Raw genomic sequence first — 22,118 nt, 5'->3', positions numbered from 1 at the left:
CTTCCTTCCTTCCTTCCTTCCTTCCTTCCTTCCTTCCTTCCTTCCTTCCTTCCTTCCTTCCTTCCTTCCTTCCTTCCTTCCTTCCTTCCTCTTCTTGTATCCATCCCATGCTGATTGTGGCTATCCACTGCCAGTGAATTCCTCCATCTCTCACAGGTCTCTTTTTCTTCTATACTGACCATACCTTTCATAACCAGTCATAGTATGTGGGTAGTTAGTACAGTTAACATTGAATTTTACTGTAAATTAAAAGCACAGGCATCCACTTTCTCCATCACATTTCCGATATATGGTGCGTTGGCATAAGAAATTAAATGGAATTTGGGGGGAGTTTTGTGGAAGCTGCATACAACATGAGAAGGCCAGCAGAAGACATAGAAAAAGTTTAGAAATTCAGGGACATGTAAAAATATATGTGTAGTATTATATAATATCAATATATTTTATCTTTTAATACCACAAATATACACAATTTTCATAATAAAGTTAAAGTTTGTGAAAAGAACCCAAAAGCCAAAAAAAATTTATAGAAATTTTCCATATCACAGGGGCACTCTGCCTCTGACCCACAATAAGAAAGAGATGCCTGTACTTTACATTTAAGTCATCAGAAGAATTTCTTTCTTACTTTCTTGTATAATTGATATAAGATAAATGAATAAATTGCCTAAAATACTATTAGGCTGAGAATTAAGGAATCCTGAGTTCATTTTCTGGCTCTCTGTTAATGACTAATTGTGTGATCTTGAAGAAAGTCACTTCTTTTCTATACAACTAAATTTCCTCATCTGTAAAATGAGAGTTGATTAAGATGATCTCTAAGATTCCTTTTAACTCTAAACCCTATGGTCCTATATGCCACAAAATAGAAATTAAAAAATTACTTTTTACAATATTTACCTTTAGGTATTATTTCCTTGAAGTTGTAGTAATCATTAAATATTTAGCTTCACTTATTACTCAAATACCTTTTAAGAATTCCAAAGTAATTTCTTTTTAAACTTACTGTACTAGTTTTAAACATCTTTACCTAGTAACACTGGGTGAGTGGAATATGTAATCCCTGGGTGGAAAAAGGTAATTGTACATAAAACAAAGGATTGAAAATGTCCCGTCTTTGCTTATTAATGAATGTTTGCCTCAATGTCTGTTGGGACCTGTGGTCTATGAACTAATGTCTAGTATGCTTCTGTTGATCTTTTTGGTTTTTTCCTCAATCCAATGATCTCCAATGCCTTGTATTCTCATTAAGGATTGTTAACATATCACAATAGTAGTCATTGAGTTTGGAAAGAACCTTATCATTGTGAGAAAAGAAATTGCTTATAGGATGAATAATAGTAGGAAAACTCTGTCTTAGAGAAAACGGCAGAATAGGATCTTAAGTTCTGTCTGAGAGAAACTATTCTTTAGGAATGTATTTGTTGCACAATTCATACATTTTTTTATGGTCAGAATTCTGTTAAGTTTATTTCTGTTAAGCAAATTTTGAAACTATGCCAATTTCCCAAATAACTTATTAGGAGCAAAAGATATGGTGTTTATATTAGCAATGCTTATAGATATGTACTGGTTGTTTTTGGTTTTATTGAGTCATTCTCTAATTTTTCTTCATTTTATAGATGAAAAACTGAGGCAAATAAGGATTGTGATTTTTTTTTCCAGTCACATAGCTAATAAATGTCTGAGGCTGGATATAAACTCATATCTTCCTGACTTCAGGTTCGGTGTTCTAGTCACTGCACCATCTAGCTACCATTGCCCAATTTTTTTTCTTGTAGAACTCAAAGTATGGGCATCCTGTCCTACTTAATTCTCAGTAACATTCCAGTGGGTGGATATAACGTGTTAGGACTATAAGAGACTTTAGAAAGAATTCTTTTCAGGTTTCTATCTCTCAACCCTGTCCTTTGACCACTATACTACATTGCCTTCTTTTCCTATAGCATTAAGTCTTCTCCTTTTTTGATTTTTACCCCTTTCACTTCAAACTTAGTTTTATTGACAGGAGAGTAAGGTAAACAAACAGATTTATAATTTCATTGATTCAGAAAATCTCTTCAAAGATCTAGATTGCAATTCATCAATGTCTGCTCAGCTCATATGACTATTATCTATGTCCTCCCAAAAGTCTGACATAGGGAATTCTCTGAAGATGCTTGGCCATAAAGGAAGCTGATCTGTATTTTGGAGTTTCATATTTCCCTGAGTAGGATGAACCAATGTTGTCTTCTCATTTTGTTTGTAGAAAACCAGCTGACCTGCACAACCTGGCCCCTGGCACCCATCCGCCCTTTCTGACATTCAATGGGGATGTCAAGACTGACGTGAACAAGATCGAAGAGTTCTTGGAGGAGACCTTGACCCCGCAAAAGTAAGGGCATATTTCTTTTCTAGGATTCATGAAATATGGGGGTAGGGAGGAAATAGGGTTCCATACTGAGATCAGAATAAATGTCAGTTGTGATGTGTCTGCTTTGCAAAGGGTGTTCATCAAGTTGGGTTAGGTCAAAAGATTCCAGTAAATGGGGTCTCTCTTCTCAAAGAAAACCCTTGAGCTTCCCAGACAGGTCCTGCCAGTTGCCAAAAAGACCCAGACACAGAGGAGGCTCATAGACAAATACCCACTCCTTGACAAGGTAAGCCTTCCACTTAAGTGGGAATAGGGGATCTACCTACCCCATCCACTCCTGATACCTAGAATTCCATGAACAGAGAGCAAATTCTTTCATGCCACACTTAAGAGATTAAAAAGTTTAATATACAAATACCCATAATATATCATCATGGACTTGAAAGAATAAGACCTAGATTCAATTTTTACCTCTGAGATCTATTAGCTGGGCAAATTATTTAACTTTTCTCTATCTCAGGTACCTATAAAATGATCCCGCTAGTGGATTCTCATTCCAAATCTATTTATCCCTATGGCAGTTAACCATTGACTTCAATTCATAATCCTATCTCGACCATAAAATTGTGTATTTGAAACGTTGGACCCTTAGAGCTAGAAAGGGACCTTAGACATCACCTAATTTAACCCTTCATTTCACAGTGAGGCTTTATGGAATGGTGGAAAGAGGCCTCATCTTGAATCAGGACCCTAGATTCTAGCTCTGGCATTGATACCCTGGGCGAATCTGGGCCAATCATTTAGCTTCTTTGAAAACCTTTATTTCCTCATTTATCAAGCACCCACATTATTTCAGAGGGTCATTTTCTTTAAAGATATTTTATTTTCCCAATTACATTTAACAGTAATCAAGAAGGTCATTTTAAAGGATCAGATAAAATGAGGAAATATATTTCTTCTCCTCTCACCAGAGTGCTCCCTAAATAAAGAAAATGCTTGTTATCAGAATGTAAGAGTATGTTTTAATGGATCAGACTGATGAATAAGAAGAGAACTGAAGAGTATGGGTTGGTGAGCTGATGATTACAGAAGGGAGTGGCAAGGTGGGAAGAAAGAAAGGGACATCTGGAGACAGAGAAATTTTATGAGCTTCCCAGTTTCACTTGTTTCCCAATTAATGGTGGAATATATAGTCAGTAGTGCTTTAGCAATGTTTAATAACCAGCTCTCCAAAAATGTACACTTGACACAACGTACACATGTTCAATAGGTCCTCGTTTTATATCTAAGATGCTTTCTAGAAGTTGAAAATGCTGTAAAAATAGCAGATTCCATTATTTAATTAATATTTCTTAGATGAACATACATAGGCACCTTACAGCTTTTCTTAAGCTTATCAGAACTACCAGCATCACTACTCTTATACTTTGGGACCATTATTAATTAAATAGCATCAGTGAAAGGAGGAAATGCACTGCACTGATGCAGACATGACTTGTTACAGGTGAGAACTCTGGACAGAGGACGATACAGGAGCCAATATTTGGCGAAAAATGTAATGACTGACACTAATGTTTCTCAGAGCAAGAATGACCGTGATTGGGTGAACTGTTGTGAGACTTTATACCACTTGGGGAAATAGCATAGATTCAGCTTATATTTGAAAACGTTTATCTTATGTATTTTTCTGCCTTTATTTTTTTCTGATTGCCAGTCTTGAATACTAAACCCGTGTGTATTGAGCTCTTATAAAAGGAAGTCCTCTTGTATACAACTTTTAATTTTTAATATGCATGCTTAGGGGCAGCTAGGTGGTATAGTGGATAAAATGCTGGGCCTGAAGTCAGGAAGATTTATCTCATTGAGTTCAAATCTGATCTTAGACACTTATTAGTTGTGTCACTCTGGAAAAGTCACTTAATCCTGTTTGCCTCAGTTTCCTCATCTGTAAAATGAGCTAGAGAAGGAAATGGCAAACCACACTAGTATCTTTACCAAAAAAAGCTCTAAATAGGATCACAAAGAATTGGACAACAGAACAATAAAAAATACAACAACAACAAAAAGACAACAACAAAATTGGACAACAGAACAAAAAATACAACAAAAAACAATAAAAAAATATTATTAATATTTACCCCATCACTTTCTTATCAACAAAACAACAAATCGAGTGAGGATTTGTAGCATTTGTTGATTTCCAAGATGTAAATATTTACGCTGAAAGTTGAATAATTGATTTTTATGAGCCAGTTTAAGCTGGCTCCAATACATGTTTGGGTATATTAGGAAGAGAATTGGATTTGGAATCAAGAGTTGAGGTCAAATTCTGGTTCTGCAATGAAGCTTCCTCACTTCTCCAGCCTTGGTTGCTTCATCTCTAACATGATAGGGTTAATCCAGAAAAAAGGTCAGGTCCCTAGACTCTGGAAACTCTTGATTTCCATATCTGTAAAATGGAGATAATATTAGCATCTACCTCCCAGTGTTGTTGTGAGGATGGAATGAGATAATAATTGTCAAGGGGCTTAGCAGAGTGCCTAGTACATAATAAGAGCTGCATACATATATTAGTTATTATTACCATTAATTTCCTAGGCATAAACCTATTCTTCTTACTGAAAATATTTAATAGGGTGGGAGAGCCATACAGTCAGGCCAGTCTACCTTTTGCTATTGCACAAATTATTTTACTGTATTGAATCTTATTTCCTCCTCCTCCTCTTTCTCTTAGTCTTCCTCCTCATGTCCTCTTTGGAGGGCAAGAGGTTGTTGAGAGCCTGATTTACGGTGCCTGGACAACAAGCAAGTTTTGTGTTTAGTTTATTAAGGAAAATAGGGTGGTCAGTTCCTCCCAGCCCTCAGCTCTGAACCAGAGAAAAATGCTATATTCCCTCCAGCAGCTCTAAGCGAGGCTAACTGGGTCTCTGTGATTTTGATATTCAAGGGAGCTTTGTTTCCAAGTTCTTGTTTAAGTTCTGTTTTTTAACAATCAGTTCTTTTGGACCACCAGACCTGCATCTACAAGGTGTCCTAGGGCCTTCTACCTTAGATCGATCACCAACCAAGGAACATTTAGGTAGTGCTTACTGTTGTGCCAGGGACTCTGCTTTCTTGTCCTCAAAGGGCTTCTATTTTATCAGCGGAGACAACATACACACCTAGGATACAGGGAAGCCTTTCACAAAATTCAGTAATATAGCAAGCAAGCAAAAATGTCCCATTGTGTGTGTGAGAGAGCCATAGAGAATAAATACATGTCTGTGCTTAGGGTATCCTAGAAAGGGAAAGTTGCATTGTAGTTCTATCACACACATGATTAAAACTCACAGCTGACTCATTTAGGTTATAATTATGCCCCACAATACATTAACCAAGGATACGTGAGTTTTAGAGTGGAGAGGAAAGACATAAATAGACTGCCAAGGAGCCAGAAAACAGCATGGTACAGTGAAAAGATTTTGCTCTGGATTTAGAGCAAGAGGATTTGGGTTTAAAACCCAGCTCTGTCATTTTTGGTCTATGTGACCTTGGGCAAGTCATTAACCTCTCCAGACCTCAGTTCCCTCATCTATAAATGAGAGGATTGAACCCAATAGATTCTAAGTTCTTTGTAGCACTACATCCAAGACCTGGGATCTCATGAGGACTTTTTGAACCGCACATTTTTTCATCCTAAGACTTGTTATACCTCCAGTACTGGAGGTCCAGGACCTACGATGACTTGACCACCATTCCTGCACATGGTCATGGCTGTTGGCACTCAGCACCACCAAGTCATGCATGTCTACTGGCTTTCCCTCTCGATATAACATAGCCCCTTCACACATTGAGAGAGAGCTTAGTGGCAGGGCTTATCACATGGATTCTGAGGTCACTTGACACATAGAGCTTATCCACTGTATTATCTATGATGCTATCTTCTACTTATAGTATGACTGGTTGGCCAAACTGTAAGACTCCAAAGGTGCAACTTTTTTTTAAACTTTTACCATCTTAGAATCCATACCATATATTGATTCCAAGGCAGAAAAGCAGTAAGGGCTAGGCAATGGCAGTTAAGTGCATCCAAAAATCATGAAAGAAAGAGAACAATAAAAACTATGAAAATGAAGAAAGCAGTTGATAATAAAAAATAAGATCTATTTAATTGAATGAAAAAATTGAGAAGACAATTTATATAATTTTTTTCAGAATTTTCAATTATTTTTTCAACATATTTTTCTTAGAAAACCTCTTTTTAACTGAGGGGGTAGAAACGCAGAAGAAAAACATATGATCAGTCATGTGGTTTGATGGGGATATGATTGGAGTTTTGGCATTAAAAGATCACTCTATTGCAAATATGAATAATATAGAAATAGGTTTTGAACAATGATACGTGTATAGCCCAAGGGAATTGCTTATCAGCTCTGGGAGGGGGGAGGGAAGAGGGGTAGGAAAAACCATGAATCCTGTAACCATTGAAAAATATTCTAAATTAATTAATTAATTTTAAAGAATAAAATCTCTTTTTTAGGGGAATGTCCCATATTCTAAGGAAACTACTTAGATCAGTACAATAAGAGACCAATCCATTTGAGAGGAATTATTTGAAATGTTATGGTAGATGTGAAAGTCATTTCAAGATATGGCAGTTGGGAACCTCTGTAAATCAGAGCTATCAGAGAATTTCCTTTCTTGTTTTTTGAATCCTTACTTTCCATCTTCGAATCAATATTGAATATTGGTTCCAAGGCAGAAGAGCAGAAAGGGCTAGGCAACAGGAGTCAAGTGACTTGCCCAGGGTCACACAGCTAGTCTGAGGTCAGATTTGAATCCAGGCTATCCGGTCTCCAGGCTTGGCTCTCTATCCACTGAGCCACTTACCTGTCCTCTTACCCTTGCTGGTTCTTCATATAAATTGAATTCTCCTTGCCTTTTGTTAGATCAGAGGATCAATGGCTCATGAGAGAATTATCTTTTTCATATGTTTTTAGGAGAGAGGTCGAGTTATGGGTGGGGGTCTGCTGGACTACATGTATTTTCAGAGATAGGTGGTTATTGGGGATAACCTCCAATTAATTAATTTCTGGTTTCTTGACTTTTGTCCATGTTCTCCCTTTTCACCTCTACCTCTTATAGTTATTAGTTCCCTTCGAGGCTCACTTCAGGTGCCTACAGGAATCTTTGCTTCATCTCCATGATTGTTAGTCCTCTCTAGACTTCCACATTAATAGTAGGAACATCCAAAAGAGAGGAGAATTTGAAGGATTGAGAAGGATAAGTTCTGTTTTTAGTATGTTGAATTTGAAATTTCTACTCCAGTTTGTGATATCTGAGAGGCAACTCATATTAAGAATATGAATGTCAAAGAGAGAGATTGGGCTGGATAAGCAGATCTGAAAATTATTTTGAAAAATAGATAATGGATGAATCCATGGAAGTTGGTGAGCTTACCAAATGAGGTAGTATAGAGAGAGAAGAGGGTGGACCTTTGGGAGAGAGTTATGATTAATGGGCATGACTTGGAGGAAGATCCACAGAGGATGCTGGGGAATGGTGAGACAGGGAAGAAGACAGCCAGGAGAGACAATGTCATTAAAACTTAGAAAGTAGAGAGTATCAGCAGAAGATGGTGACTGATAGTGTCCAAGGCTGCAGAGAGGTCAAGAAGGATAAGGATTGAGAAAAGGCCAAAGGGTTTGGAGTTTGGAGATCACTGGTAGCTTTGGAGACAGCCATTTCAGTTGAATGATGAGGTTGGAAGCCAACCCGAAGAGGTTTTAGAAGAGCGAGAGAAGGGAAAAATAGAAGCATAGGATGAACATGTTTCAGTTATTAAAGGAATTCAGTTACTAACGGGAGGCTAGAGGAAATGGTTGGTTGAAGTGAAAATTTTAAAAAGATGGAGAGGATGGGCATGTTTGTAGGCAACAGGAAAAGAGTAAATAGGGAGACGTTGAAAATGAGTGAGAGAGTGGGGTTGATAGAGCAATCTGTTGGAGAAGACAGGACAGATTGTGATCAGGAGTCCACGTAGAGGAGTTTGCCTTGAAAAGGAGGAGATCCACAGGTCTTCATGTGCGACAGGGGTGAAGATGAAGGGAAAAACATGTAGGCGATGTGAGATGAGGACAAGAGGCAAAAAGAAAGTCATTGATGAATGAACCGTCTCAATTTGTTTGATGAAGTATAAGACAAAATGTCTCCAGTTTAGGAGGCGAGGAGAATAGGTGCCACAGAAAACTCAAGGTCAAGAGGTGAAAAGGTTTATCATTGGAGTCTAGTCCCCCCCCACACACACACCCTTTGGGGGCCTCAGATTNCAGGTCTTCATGTGCGACAGGGGTGAAGATGAAGGGAAAAACATGTAGGCGATGTGAGATGAGGAGAAGAGGCAAAAAGAAAGTCATTGATGAATGAACAGTCTCATTTTGTTTGATGAAGTATAAGACAAAATGTCTCCGGTTTAGGAGGCGAGGAGAATAGGTTTCACAGAAAACTCAAGGTCGAGAGGTGAAAAGGTTTATCATTGGAGTCTAGTCCCGCCCCCCCCCACACCCTTTGGGGGCCTCAGATTGCTTCTCTTCAAAATCAGGAAGTTGGGCTATATGGTCTCTGAAATCTCTTCCAACTCTGACATCCTATGTCCTTTTTAAAATTAAATTAAATTTATTAATTTATTATTTATTTTAAATTCTCTTCTTGATCTGATATTCTGTGCTTTCCAATATTTTGTTTTCTATGTCCCTTCTAGCTCTGACATCCTAGATTTCTGAGAAATTATTCTAATGGGCTATTTTATAAATTTTTCCCCCTCAAAATTAAAATTCTACTGTTAATGACTCCTACATGGGCTACAAACTTGGAGTTCATATGTTCAGATGTAGGTTTTACAACAATCTGCTTTTTCATCTTGGACTATTTTCTTTGTCCCTCTATTTTCTCAGTTATTTCTACCCCCATCTTCTCATCTATCAAAGTTCCAGATTGGGAAGAGAAAAACAATTTTAAAGCAATCTATTGGTCCAAAGTGGTGAATGACATTGATGCCAACAATTACGTCTCTTTCCCTTCAGCAGAAATAATAGTTTATGGTCTCATCTTCTTTTCTTCCAGGTACCCCAAACTGGCTGCTAAACACAGAGAATCCAACACAGCTGGGATTGACATCTTCTCCAAGTTTTCTGCATATATTAAGAACACAAAGAAACAAGATAATGCCTGTGAGTAATACCCATATTTCAGGACTCTGGTTTTTGCATACATCACACCATCTTTGTTCTTCCCATCCCCATTTGTGAAATCTATAGCAAGTGGCATTTGGTATTGATGCCTCCTCTTTGCTTTTTGTTTACTTCCATCATTGGCACAGACAAAGAAGTTATTAGTGAAACGTCAACCTCATTTTTTTTAATGGCTGAGCTTGAGAGAGGGATGTAGTTTGGTTTGTGGCCCTCCGTTGTTGAACAGTATAATTAACACAATGCTAAGGATTCTCCAGTTCTGATGTAACTTAAGCTGGTAAGCTTGCTGAAGTATCAGAGACCAAAGTGTAGAGAAGCCCATTTTGCTTTCCTTGTGGTCTCTTGCCTTTAGAATGATAGCCCAGCAGTTCTCAAACTTTTTTTTTGGACTCAGAAATCCTTCAATCTCTTAAAAAATTATTAAGGACTACAAAGAGCTTTGTGGGGATTATATGTATCAATATTTTTCATATTGGAAATTAAAACTGATGAATTTAAAAAAATATTCATTTAAAACCTACAACAGTAAGCCTGATTTTTAAGACATAAGAGAAGCAAAGGCTAGGCAAATAGAGGTTAAGTGACTTGCCCAGGGTCATATAGCTAGGAAGTGTCTGAAGTCAGATTTTAATCCACATCCTCCCAAATCAGGCCTGGCACTCTATCCACTGTGCTACCTAGCTGCCCCTTTACATGTTAAGACAAGTAACATTTTAATTAAAAATAACTATATTTCCCAAAACAGGAGAGTCATAAGAGTGGCATTATTTTACATTTTTGCAAATGTAAATTGAAAATTGTTTGTATGCCATCAGTGCAAAACTCAGCCTAGTTGTTACAGGATCAATCATGAAATCTGAAAATTTTATTCCACATTGACTATTTCATCACCACTTGTGTTTGTAGCCAAGCATTCACATCAATACAAGCAAAATATCTAAAGTTCTAGCCATGTATATATAGATTCATTTATTTGTAATGCAAAATTATAGTCACATGGTTGATATCTTAACTCAGTCTTCATATTTGTAGCTAAATTTTTAATCCACAGATCATGTAGCTTCTACAAAACTCTGTCGTGTACTCATGACAGAATCAGAGTGAAAAAAGCACATAAGATCTTCATATTGTTATGAAATTAGTTTTGATTGTACTGACCCCTCGAAAAGGTTTCAGAGACTCCCAGGGAGTCTTCAGACCACACTTGAAGCTCTGTTGATATAGTCCAACTCTGTTTTCTACTTACTTTCTTCATTTTATAGATAAGATACTTGATTACAGGGGTGTGTTAGTAATTAACAACCGACTTCTCAGAATAAAACAAAAAAACGTAAGCATGACACAATTTTAAGTTTAATCCACATTATTACCATTGTCTTCATCACTTTCTTAAACTTGGACAATCAACCGAAGAGTGAGTCAAGCCCTGATCTGTAGCCTTTGCTTATTTCTGAGGCATAAATGTTTACACTGAAAATTTAACAATCGGGCTTTTGAGAGCCTATACAAGCTGGCTCCAGCATGCCCTTGGACTTGAAGCCCAGAATGGTTGTGGCTGGCCGAAATGGCATAAGATAATAAAAATGGCAGACCTGGGATTTGAGCCCAGGTCTTCTACTTCCAAAATCATTCTACCATACTGCCATGTGTTCAGAGTTTCTTAGAAGGGTGGACAAATCATCATGACATGAGAGGGGCCACGTTAGGACCTTTGATTTATACTCCTAACTCTGTGGCTAATGCAGTGGCTAGAGATGGATCCCTTCACCCCTCTAGATAGGAATTTAATGTCTCTCTATACCATATGGAAGATATTTGTCTGGAAGATGGCTGCTGACCAACCATCTTCCTGGCTCTAAGCAGAGTGACTTTGGGCAGATTTTTTCCTCTCTCTGATCCTTGGTTTCTTCATCTGTAAAATGAACATGCTGAATTAGATCACCTCTGAGGTCCCAAGAATTCTGTGGGTCTCATTTTTATTTCCATATCCTGTTAGAGTTTCCTGCCTTCATTTCCTCCCAATGGATTTATTTTGTTATCCCATCCTGTCCACATGGAAACATTCAATGAGGGAGCATTTTGGCATAATCAATTAGCAAATATTTACCAACTGCCTATTAATTGCAAAGCATTGTGTCATGTTCAAGGAAATACAGAACACTGTCCCTCAAGGAGCTCACAACATAGAACAGAAATAATGTAGTTAGAGGAGATATGTGTGTAAGATGAAAACTCGCGGTACCAAGTAGTATTGTTGTTATTTTTCCTTTGTTTTTCAAGAGGACCAATGATGTCATGGGGTGATGTTTTGACTTGTACAGGAATTAGATTTAAGTGAGACAGAGATGCTTCGAAGTTGTTAGGCTCACTTTCTCTTCCAGAGTCATTGAAGTCCAATGGCAAAACAAAAGTCAGGTACAAACACCGAATGCTATAAAAATACGGAAGGATATAACACTAGACGAGGTAGTTGGGGAAAGGATTGCAAGATTTAGGTATACTTGGGCCGGTTTGATTTGGATGAATTCAGAGCAATGATGTGCTGCAGCCAGCTTGTACTGGCTCAAGAAAGCTGATTATTAAATTTATAGCTCAGAAATACACAAACGCTATTAGTCAGGACTTGATTTATTATTTCATTGATAGAAATTTATAGGGAAAATATTAATAATGAGATTAAACTTTAAAAATATGTCATGTATACACATATACATTCAAACACATGTCTATATATGCTTTTTATTATAAAGTGTGTTTACAAACACACATTATATATACATATGTAAAATACATATATATTGTTGTTCAGTTATGCCCAATTCTTTTGGACCTAATTTGGGGTTTTCTGGACAATGGTACTGGAGTTTTTTGCCATTTCCTTTTCTAGCTCATTTTATAGATGAGGAAACTGAGGCAAACTGGGTTAAGTGACTTGCCCAGGGTCATATAGCTAGTCAGTATCCGAGGCCATATTTGAACTCAGGAAGAGGTCTTATTGATTTCAGGTCCGGCACTCTATCCATTGCACCATCTAGCTGCTCTGTTTTGTTGTTCCTCATTTCAGTTGTGTCTGACTCTTCTTGACCCCACTTGGGGTTTTCTTGGCAAAGATACCAGAATGATTTGCCATTTGCTTCTCCAGGTCTTTTTTTAATAGATGAACTGAGGCAAAAAGAGATAAGTGACTTGCCTACAGTCACATAGTTAAGAAGTGTCTGAGACCAGATTTGAATTCAGAAAGATGAGTCTTCCTGACTCCAGACCCAGCATTCTATGCACTATGGTGCCACCTGGCCCCCCCACCTGTGCCATAGTTTGTGCTTAAAAAATGCTTATTGATTGATTGATACTCTCTATCCTGACATTTTTTCCCTAAGCCTGATATTCCATAATTCATAATAACATCCTTTATTTCTCTGCAAAAGGTTTTTTTTTTTTTTTTGCATGTGTGTGTGTGGGGGGGGAAGGGATTTTTTTCATTGTTTGTTAAGAGTTCCATTAGGATGGGCAGTAATGTAAGGATTTGTCTTCTGCATTGTTGGAGGAAGCATCCAAATTGGTTAGAACAGAGATCCTTTTATATGCTTGATTGGAATTCACCGGGTAACTTTGGACAAGTCACATCCCCCCTATGGGCCTTCGTGTCATCATCTAAAAAGCGAAGGGGTTAGACATGCACATCTTCCATCTCTGACAGACTATGTTCTAATAATAACAATATGTTTACATTAGCATTTTATGGCTAGAAGCTTTTATATACTTTGTCTCATTTGATTGGTTTTTATTATAACCACCATGAACATTGTTAGTTTATATTGCATTATATTATGTTGTTGCTGTTCACTCCTTTTCACTGATATCCAATTCTTTGTGACCTTTTGGGGGGTTTTCTTGGCACTGGCCCTGGAGTGGTTCACCATGTTAAGATTAAAATTAACATACAACATCTCTAAGTATTATATTTATTAAGTATATTATATATTTATATACTTTACACATTAAATATATATTTATTAATATATATTGTATGATATATAATATAAAAATAAATATATATGATATAAAATGATGTGTTTTATATCATATATATTTATTTTTATATTATATATTATATCATATATATTTATTTGTTAAATATAAAGTATTATATTTAATGAGATTTATTTCTAGTAACTAAAGTAAAAAGCTAGAGTAGAAAGGGTGCTAACCCAGCCATGCACACTGGAAAAGAGAAAGAGAGGCAGAGTTACAGCCAACTATATACAAAACGTGACCACGCAATGTGGTGGAGAGATTAAAAGGAATTTTTGGGACATACTAAAGGAATTCTGGGGAACTTAGTTCAAAAGTACAAAATTTTCCACTTATACAACCCTTTCCTTTTCTAGCTCAAATTTTAGATGAGGAAAGTGAGGNTTATATATACTTAATACAAGTATTTATTGTATATACATGTATATACAATAAATACTTGCATATACATGAGAATATATAAGAATATACAAGAAAATAAAAGAAATACTTGTATTAAGTATATTAAAAATATAACTCTTCTTAGGAACTCTGTAGACATAGGCTCCATCTTTCTTCATGTTGTCACTATTATCATCTGGACTTACTAACCAAGCTGCCTTCTCCTCTCAGGAAGAATCCTTAGGGAAGCTGGATGCCACTCATGAAGTGGCTCAGCCCCCTACTTCAGGCTATGCCAAGTTCTGAAATCATTCTATAGGTTTCATGTTTGTCCACCTGTCCAACTTCTTAGCTTGTCCCTCTACCTATTGGCTATTCTTTTTCTCCCCTTTATGCTGTCAATCAATAACCATTATTAAAGAAATCATTATTTTGGTAGCATTTCAATTAAACTAAACCAAAAGGAGTACAAAATATAAAATCATGATATTTCATTCAATCCTCCTTCTACCCCCATCCGAGGCAGGAAAAGTCCCCTTTGGGGTGGTTATCCATTTCCCCAGGAGCTACAGCTTCCTCAGATGAGATCTGGGTCACAAGATTGCAAGATTTAGTATCTGGTCATAAATATCTTGGCACTCAGTAAAACTGAACTACACTTGGAAAACTATCACACAATCCATTAACCCATTGTCTGTGCTAATATTAGAATGCCCATGGAAACTTTCTTTGCTTCTCATGGTTGCAGAAACATGGGTAAACAGGATACCAGGTTGCCGAGACCTGTTTTTTGATATGTCCTCCTGCTACTTGCTCCCTGGTTGGATGAAGAATTTTCTTCCATCTCTGTCTTCCCATTACCTTACCTCACCCACACTCTCCCTAAATTTCTGTGCCTGAGTATGTATGGAGTAAGACTTTCCTGATATTACAGTGACTCTCTGCCTTTCCCCATGTCTTCTTTACTTTCATCTTTAAGATAAAAATAAATATTATACTTTGTACAGTTCACAGAGACTTTTATATAAAAAACAATTGTATGGGATGTTGTCCTGTTTCACTCATTTGTAGATACTTTAGAAAGTTTTATTATTGATTAAATAGATGTGATTATTTCCATAAAAAGGTGGGTGTCAAGCATGGGCCCTCCTATAATTATATCATTTCTATGGAAAAGTTAGATTTGACTTAGGCTAAGTACCATTTCCAGGAACAAAATCCTCTTTAAGTAAAAGAAATGCTTGTAAATCTTTTTTTTCTCCAGATTTTGAAGTTCACAAAGTCCTCAGTTCTCAGAATTTCAGTTCCTATAAGTACATCCTTGAAATATGTTACAATTAAATTAGAATAATTAGGGGTTTCACCAAAGAATCTCTTGACTGGGAATTTATTCCTTCCTGGCCAAGTGCCTCTCCCAAAACATTTCTTTTAAAGAGGCCTTCCCATGTCCCTTAACCCTCAGAAATAACAGAATTATAGATTTAGAGGAAACCCTGGAGGCCATCTAGACCAGCCCTTTGTTTTGCAAATTGGGAAACTGAGACCCAGAGAGGTTAAATGACTTGCCTGTGATCCCATAGGTAGGATGTGACAGAGGTAGGCTTTGAACTCAGAATTCCTGATGCCAAATCCAAGAGCTCTTTTCATTGTACCACTATTTCTATCTAACTTTTCTTCTCTTTCCTTTTGTTTGACCTCTTATTACCTTTACAGAAGATAAAAGACACAAACCAATATATCCTACTTTTCCCCTGTTTATCTTCTTCATCCTTATTTTTCTTCTTCTCTCCTATCCTGTGTTCATTTCTCATTTCCCCCATCTTTTCCCCTTTTCTAAACTCTGGTCTATCTCACAGCTTTGCTCCTGTGGGAGAGTTTTGTGTGTGTGTGTGTGTGTGTGTGTGTGTGTGTGTGTGTGTTTTTGTTTGTTTGCATTTCTGCTTTTCTTTTCAAGTTATGTGTGGTTTCTATCTATACCAGGTTCTTTCTGCTCTCCTTTTCTGTATCTTACTGAACCTGGTTGAACATCTCTTTGATTACATACTCATAAGACTTTATTGTCTTCCTCCTCTTCTCATTCTGCCAATTGCTGTTGGCTTCTTCCTAACATGTACCATATACAAGGAAATATATGCAAGGGAAGCTAATTTAGTTACCTTTGAGTTATAGGTATCTATCTCCATTGCCCAGAAGAGGAAGCCAAAATTTAAGATATGGGCAGGAATTTTCTCCCAAACTTCTTTTCTCCTCCAAATCACTCCCAAATTCACCAATGTCTGTTCCCAGGGTTTTAAGGAAAGGTATGGAGATGGAAAGAAACCTTCTTTGCTATCACCACACCTCTATATGCTCTATGTGTAGGGTGTAAGGACAAATGCTTGCCATTTTCTATTAGGACTTTAACAATTAGAGCTATTTAACAAAAAGAATTGCTGGGAGATGGCTGTTGTCTAACTCTTCAACAATCCCATTTAGGATTTTCTTGGCAAAGATACCAGATGCTTTTCCATTTCCTTCTCCAGAGTGCCTATACTCCTTGATACTGGGAAGGCAGAGGTTGGTGCATGCTTGAACTCAGGAGCTCTGGTATTCAATAAAGCTAAAATTGATGGGGTACCCCCAATAAGTCCTGCTCCAATAGGGTGAGCCTATAGAACTAGGGGACTACTGGACTGCTTAAGGAGGAACAGACTGACTTATGTTAGAAATGGAGCAGGTCAAAATTTCTGTGCCAGTCTGTATTGGGGTGAGACCCATGAGTATTCTCTGTACTTCCATCCTAGATGAAACGAGGAAAACCAGTCGCTTAAAACAAAAATGAGAGGGACTACTCAGTGAGTATTGCTGGAGGTGTTCAAGCAGGCCTTTTACCTATCAGGAACACAGGATGGCATGGTAGAAGGAAAACTAGACTAAGAATCGGAATAATAGCCATGCAAAAGATCAAGAGGAATTGAGCTCCTTTCCATTAAAAGAGTTTAGAATAATTTGTTATTCAGTCATTTTTCAGTCAGTCAGGTCTGACTGTTCCTGACCCCCACTTGGGATTTTCTTGGTAAGGATACCGGAATGGTTTGCCATTTTCTTCTCCAGCTCACTTTACAGATGAGGGAACTGAGGCAAACAAGGTGAAGCGACTTGACAGGGTTACACAGCTAATAGGTGTCAGAGGCCAGATTTAAACTTTGGTCTTCCTGATTCCAAGTCCAAAGCTTTATTACCTAGTCACCACAGGGTCCTCAGGACACAATGACAGAAGAGAAAGGAAGGAAAGGAAAAAAAGAAGCCTTGCCCTTAAAGATCTCGTATTCTATTTGGGGGAGGGAGAAGACAGCCACTTCTCTGGACCTCACTTTTCTACTCTGTAAAATGAAGGTGCTTGTCTAGATGAGCAGAGTTGTATGGGATGACCACTGGGTTCAAATCTCTCCTCTGATGTTTACCACCTAAATGAACTTGGACAAGTGACTTAACTCATCTAGTCTTCATTTTTCTTATTTACAAAATGAGGGTCTTGGCAGCATGGTATATAGCATGCTGGATTTGAATAAGGAAGACCTGCATTTGAGTTTGAATCTTGCCTTAGACACTAGCTGGGTGACCTCGAGTAAGTCACTTAACCTCTGTGTGCCTCAGTTTTCACATTTGTGAAATGAGGCAGCTGGGTTTTTATAACCCCTAAGGGCCCTTTTAGGGCAGCTAGGTGCCTGAATGGATTGAGTGCTGGCCTGAAGTTAGGAAGATTCTTCTTTGTCAGTTCAAATCTGGCATCAGACGCTAGCTCTATGACCCTGGGCAAGTCACTTAACCTTGTTTGCCTCAGTTTTCTTATCCGTAAAATGAGCTTGAGAAGGAAATAACAAACCATTCCAGTATCTTTGTCAAGAAAACCCCAGATGGGGTTGGGAAGACTTGGAAACAACTGAACAACAATAGCAAGGACCCTTTGAACCCTATGATACTATAATTTGTGGCTTCTGAGGTTCCTTCCAGCTCTAGGTCTATGATACTATGAACTCCAAGAATGTTTTCATTCCCAAATCCCATGAGCCTATGAATTCTGGGTCCCTCTATGTCCTGCTATTTGATGAGACCAAGTTTTGCTTTCCCATCTCTGTTTTATAGAGTTGTGTGCTGCCCTCTCCTGGCACTTGGGGGGAAAAGATGGTAGAAAGAGCAAAGCTCACTAAAAGGGTTCTCTTAGATCCTTAGTCCATCACAGCCCTTCAGGGTCCAGCCTGGTCCTCTTTTAGTGGCACCCCATACCCAAGGAATGAGACTCAGAGCATAGATCTAGCTTGACTTCTCTTTCTTAGGTAGTAGTGATAGATCTTTGGATGCCACAGCTTCTAATTTCCAGCTTCTTTCTTCTTGTTCCACCTCTCTTCCTCTCTTATTAATGTCTTTGGCTTAAAATAAAAAAGAGTTTGAAAAGATTAAAGCAAGGATAACATTTATTTGTGGAATCATAGGACTCCCAGTTCTATCAAAGGATCAGTGCCTTTCTTTTTCTTCTTTTCTTTAAGCATTATGAAAGTAAGAAGGACGGAGAATCTATTCCAGATCTCCAGGAAGTGGGAAGTGATATTAAAAAAAGAAAATACATATATTTATTATTCTAAGCTCCCTCAATTACAAGGCTCTCAATTCTTCCTACTCTTCCCCTGTGCCTTTCGACAGCCTCTCTTTCTTCCTCCCCTCCTCACCCACTGGGATTAAGGAGAAAAGAACAAGGTGGTGATAAGAAGAGCCATGGTTTGGGAGAAGATTGACTTATGTTCTGATCCTGCCTCTTTCACTAGCTTGCTATGTGACCTTGGATGAGTTGTTTAGCTTCTTTGTGCCTTTGTTTCCCCCATTTGCAAAATGCAGTTGCTGGACTGTTGTTCAGTCATTTCAGTCATGTCCAACTCATCTTGACCCCGTTTGGGGGAGATATTGATGTGACTTGCCACTTCCTTCTCCGACTCATTTTACAAATGAGATAACTGAGACAAATAGGGTTAAGTGGCTTGCCCAGGGCCATACTGCATCTGTATCTGAGGTCAAATTTGAATTTGGGTCTTCTTGACTCTAGGTTTGGTATTCTATCCACTGAGCCACCTAGCTGCCTACTGGACTGAGCTACCTCTAAAAATTCCTTCTATTTGTCACATCTGGAATGCGTAGAGTCTGAGAAGAGCATTGCCATCCCTGGAGTTTAAATACTTAATTTAGGAGGTAGATGTTGGAGATAGATGCTGGAATTAGAGTCAGGAGGCTTTAGGTTCAAATTTTGATTCTGATTTGCCTTATTTGTGTTGTAAACTAGCTACACTAAGCCTTAGTTTCATTATCTGTAAAATGGGGAACAACATACTTGAGTTACTCCCCTCATGAAGTTTTGTGAAGCTCAAATGAGATAATAATGTAGGTAAAGAGATAGCTCAAAGTCAGCTATATCCCTTTGCTTCTTTGCATTTTCTTGGTGGGGTTCACAGCATAAGACACACATCTCAGCTTCAGGAGTCTCTTGGTTGCTTGCTTAAACAAACACTCTCCCAGGACCTCAGAAATGGAAACAATAGGGGCTCAAGTAGAAAGAGCTCAGACTTTGGCTTCAGAAGATGTGAGTTCTAATCCCAGCTCTTCCACCCATTCCTTGTATCTCCTTGGGCCAATTACTTAATTTCTCTGAGCCTCAGTCTCCTTATCTGTAAAAATGAGACAATTAGACTAGCTAATTTCTATGGTGCTTTCCAGCTCTAAATCACTGATCCTATGACCTTATGTTGGTTTGCAAAGCCCTGCTTTGGGAAATTTAAAGGCATTAAAATGAATAGTTGGATCTTCACAGTCCTGGAAAAGTGGGGTGATATCTTGGGGTGACATCTAGCGGTGACCCCATCATCTCTTCTGAGGCTTCAAGCAGCAACTGTAGAGGAAGGTACCTGGATCCTTGTTTCATCCTTACCTCATTGGAAAGAATGGGATTGGGAGGAGAAGAGGAGAGGGTCCCGATTACCGTTATCTTTGTGGCACACAACTAGGTGGTCCAGCAAGTCCCACCAGAGCAGTGAGGATAAGGATGTGACTGTCTACTCATTTCCACTTCCTCATTAACCGCAGGATGCTTTCTCCAAACCCACCCTGGTCACAAAGGGACCTTCAGTCCAGCTTCCTTGGCAGCTCCAATGTGTAAATGGCCAGTCTTGGTTGTTGATATTGGGGTGGGTTTTTTTTTGCCTGTTTTTTGTTTGTTTGTCAGTCAAGCTACAGTTCTGCTTTGCTTAAAATCCCTCCAAGGGAAAACAAACAACATAGACCTGGTGCACCCAACCTTCCAGTGAGGAGCCTCCTCGGGGCTCACGGGGAGGGCTTGGGTCATCCTGTAGAGCCACACGTTCCCTCTTGCCTGAGGTGAACATTTCCTACTGGCGCCTCTTAGTTCCCCTCAGAATTGTCCAGGGGGCTGATCTCCAGAGGGATGAATTATTGGAGAGAAACATTTATAATTTATGTCTCAGAGACATTCATGAAATGAATCCTTGGGCAGGCACAGGGATGGCGTGTGGTGGTGGTGGTGGTAGCCGCAGGCAGTGTGCTCAGAAGGGAGGCCGATGGTGGAGGAAGGGTAGGGAGAGAACTGGGTCCTCTGTGGGTGGGCGCATTCATTAGTGGGATGAGAAGGCCTTTCACTGTGTGGGCTCCTTCCTCAGAACTGAGCGGGGAGACCACCAACACCATTCCATGCGGTGGAATTTCCAGCCGTCTGACCAGAATGATTCCTCTCAGCCTGGCCTGGAGTCAGATCAAGGGCCAGGAATAAAGGCACATTAAAAGACTAATTTGTACATGAGTTAAATACTCTTTTACCTCCTGCTACTGCTCCTTCATACTATATAAAAGGAATCCTCTTTTTATGTAATCTATAATTCTATGAGTCTAGCTCTTTCTCCCTCTATATGTCTATATACACTTATATATAATGATAATATGTCATAGATATATGAAGAGAGGTTCACACATAGCCCATATATTGTATGTGTGTTCTAATGCTTTCTGTGTACCACCAGATGCCATAACATACCTCCTTAAATAAACAGGCACATATGCCAATTAGCCAGAAAAAAAATTATGTTTACACTAGAAAGTTATTAGTGATTGGATGAGAATCCAAGTCTCCCCACTTTGCTGAAAAGCACCATGGTGGTTAATTAAAAGAAACTTGATTTTACATGTATATGTGTGTGTTTCTGTATGTAGGTGTGTGTACATATACATGTGTGTTTGTGTGTGCATTTCATTGTGTATCTGTGACTAGAGAGCATTACAGTTAAGTTTACATAGTGACTTCCATAATAACCCTCATCTGTGGTTGGAAAATAGCTTGAAAAAACATTCTGTTAGTCTGTCTGTCTGGACTATCAGAAGGAAATTGGTTGCTGAGAAGGGTGGTAAATGCCTATAATCCCTGCTACGAGGGATGCAGAGACTGGTGGATCACTGGAGCGTTGGAGGTTTGAGCTGCAGTAGGGCAGAAGGCAATCAGGCATTTGCACTGTCTGACACCAATATGGCAAGCCTCTGGCACACCAGGCTGCCTGAGGTAGGGCAAACCAGCCCAGGGTAGAAATAGGAGGTGAGAGTTTCCATGTCAGCCAGCAGTGGGGTCAGATTTGTGAATGACTGCTATACTTCCAGCCTGGGTGAGACAGGAAGGAAGGAAGGAACAAAAAAGAAAGGAAGGAAAAGAGGGAGAAAGGAAATGGAGTGGCCAAATGGGGCTTAAAATAATGATGACAATGTTTTCTCTTTTCTGTTAAAATAATTAGATAACAGAGTAAGAAAGGCCTTTTAGACATCATCATCAAATTCAATCTCCTTCTTTTAAAAGATGAGGAAACTGAGGCCTATAGAGGCTAGTAGTCTTCAAATCCACATCTTTCTGATTCCAAATTCAGAACTCCGTCAACTACATTTTAATGCTTCATAAATCAAACTGTGACATTTTTGAACTGTGAGTTCTTCAGGGTACGGAAAAGTCTTGATTTGTATCATTGGAAATTTAATCCCTCCACACCTAAGGATTTTCTCAGGCCATTTTTCCTGGTCTTACTTCATTTTTTTTCCTCTTCCTAATC

The 22,118-nt window shown here is 38.5% G+C and overlaps 1 protein-coding gene across 1 annotated transcript in view; it reads left to right on the top strand.

The window, feature by feature from the left end:
• CLIC5 (chloride intracellular channel 5) overlaps positions 1 to 22,118 on the top strand; it is a 101,746-nt gene that overhangs the window by 31,603 nt on the left and 48,025 nt on the right. The window contains exons 2-3 of the mRNA XM_044675332.1: positions 2,249 to 2,374; positions 9,455 to 9,565. Of these exons, the coding sequence (XP_044531267.1) occupies positions 2,249 to 2,374; positions 9,455 to 9,565 (237 nt within the window). The remainder of the gene's footprint in view (positions 1 to 2,248; positions 2,375 to 9,454; positions 9,566 to 22,118) is intronic.

The sequence above is a fragment of the Gracilinanus agilis genome, chromosome 4 (assembly GCF_016433145.1).
Source record: "Gracilinanus agilis isolate LMUSP501 chromosome 4, AgileGrace, whole genome shotgun sequence".
In the NCBI taxonomy this organism is placed as follows: domain Eukaryota; kingdom Metazoa; phylum Chordata; class Mammalia; order Didelphimorphia; family Didelphidae; genus Gracilinanus; species Gracilinanus agilis.
Note: the sequence above shows the minus strand (reverse complement) of the source record. Positions and strands in the feature narration are given on the sequence as shown.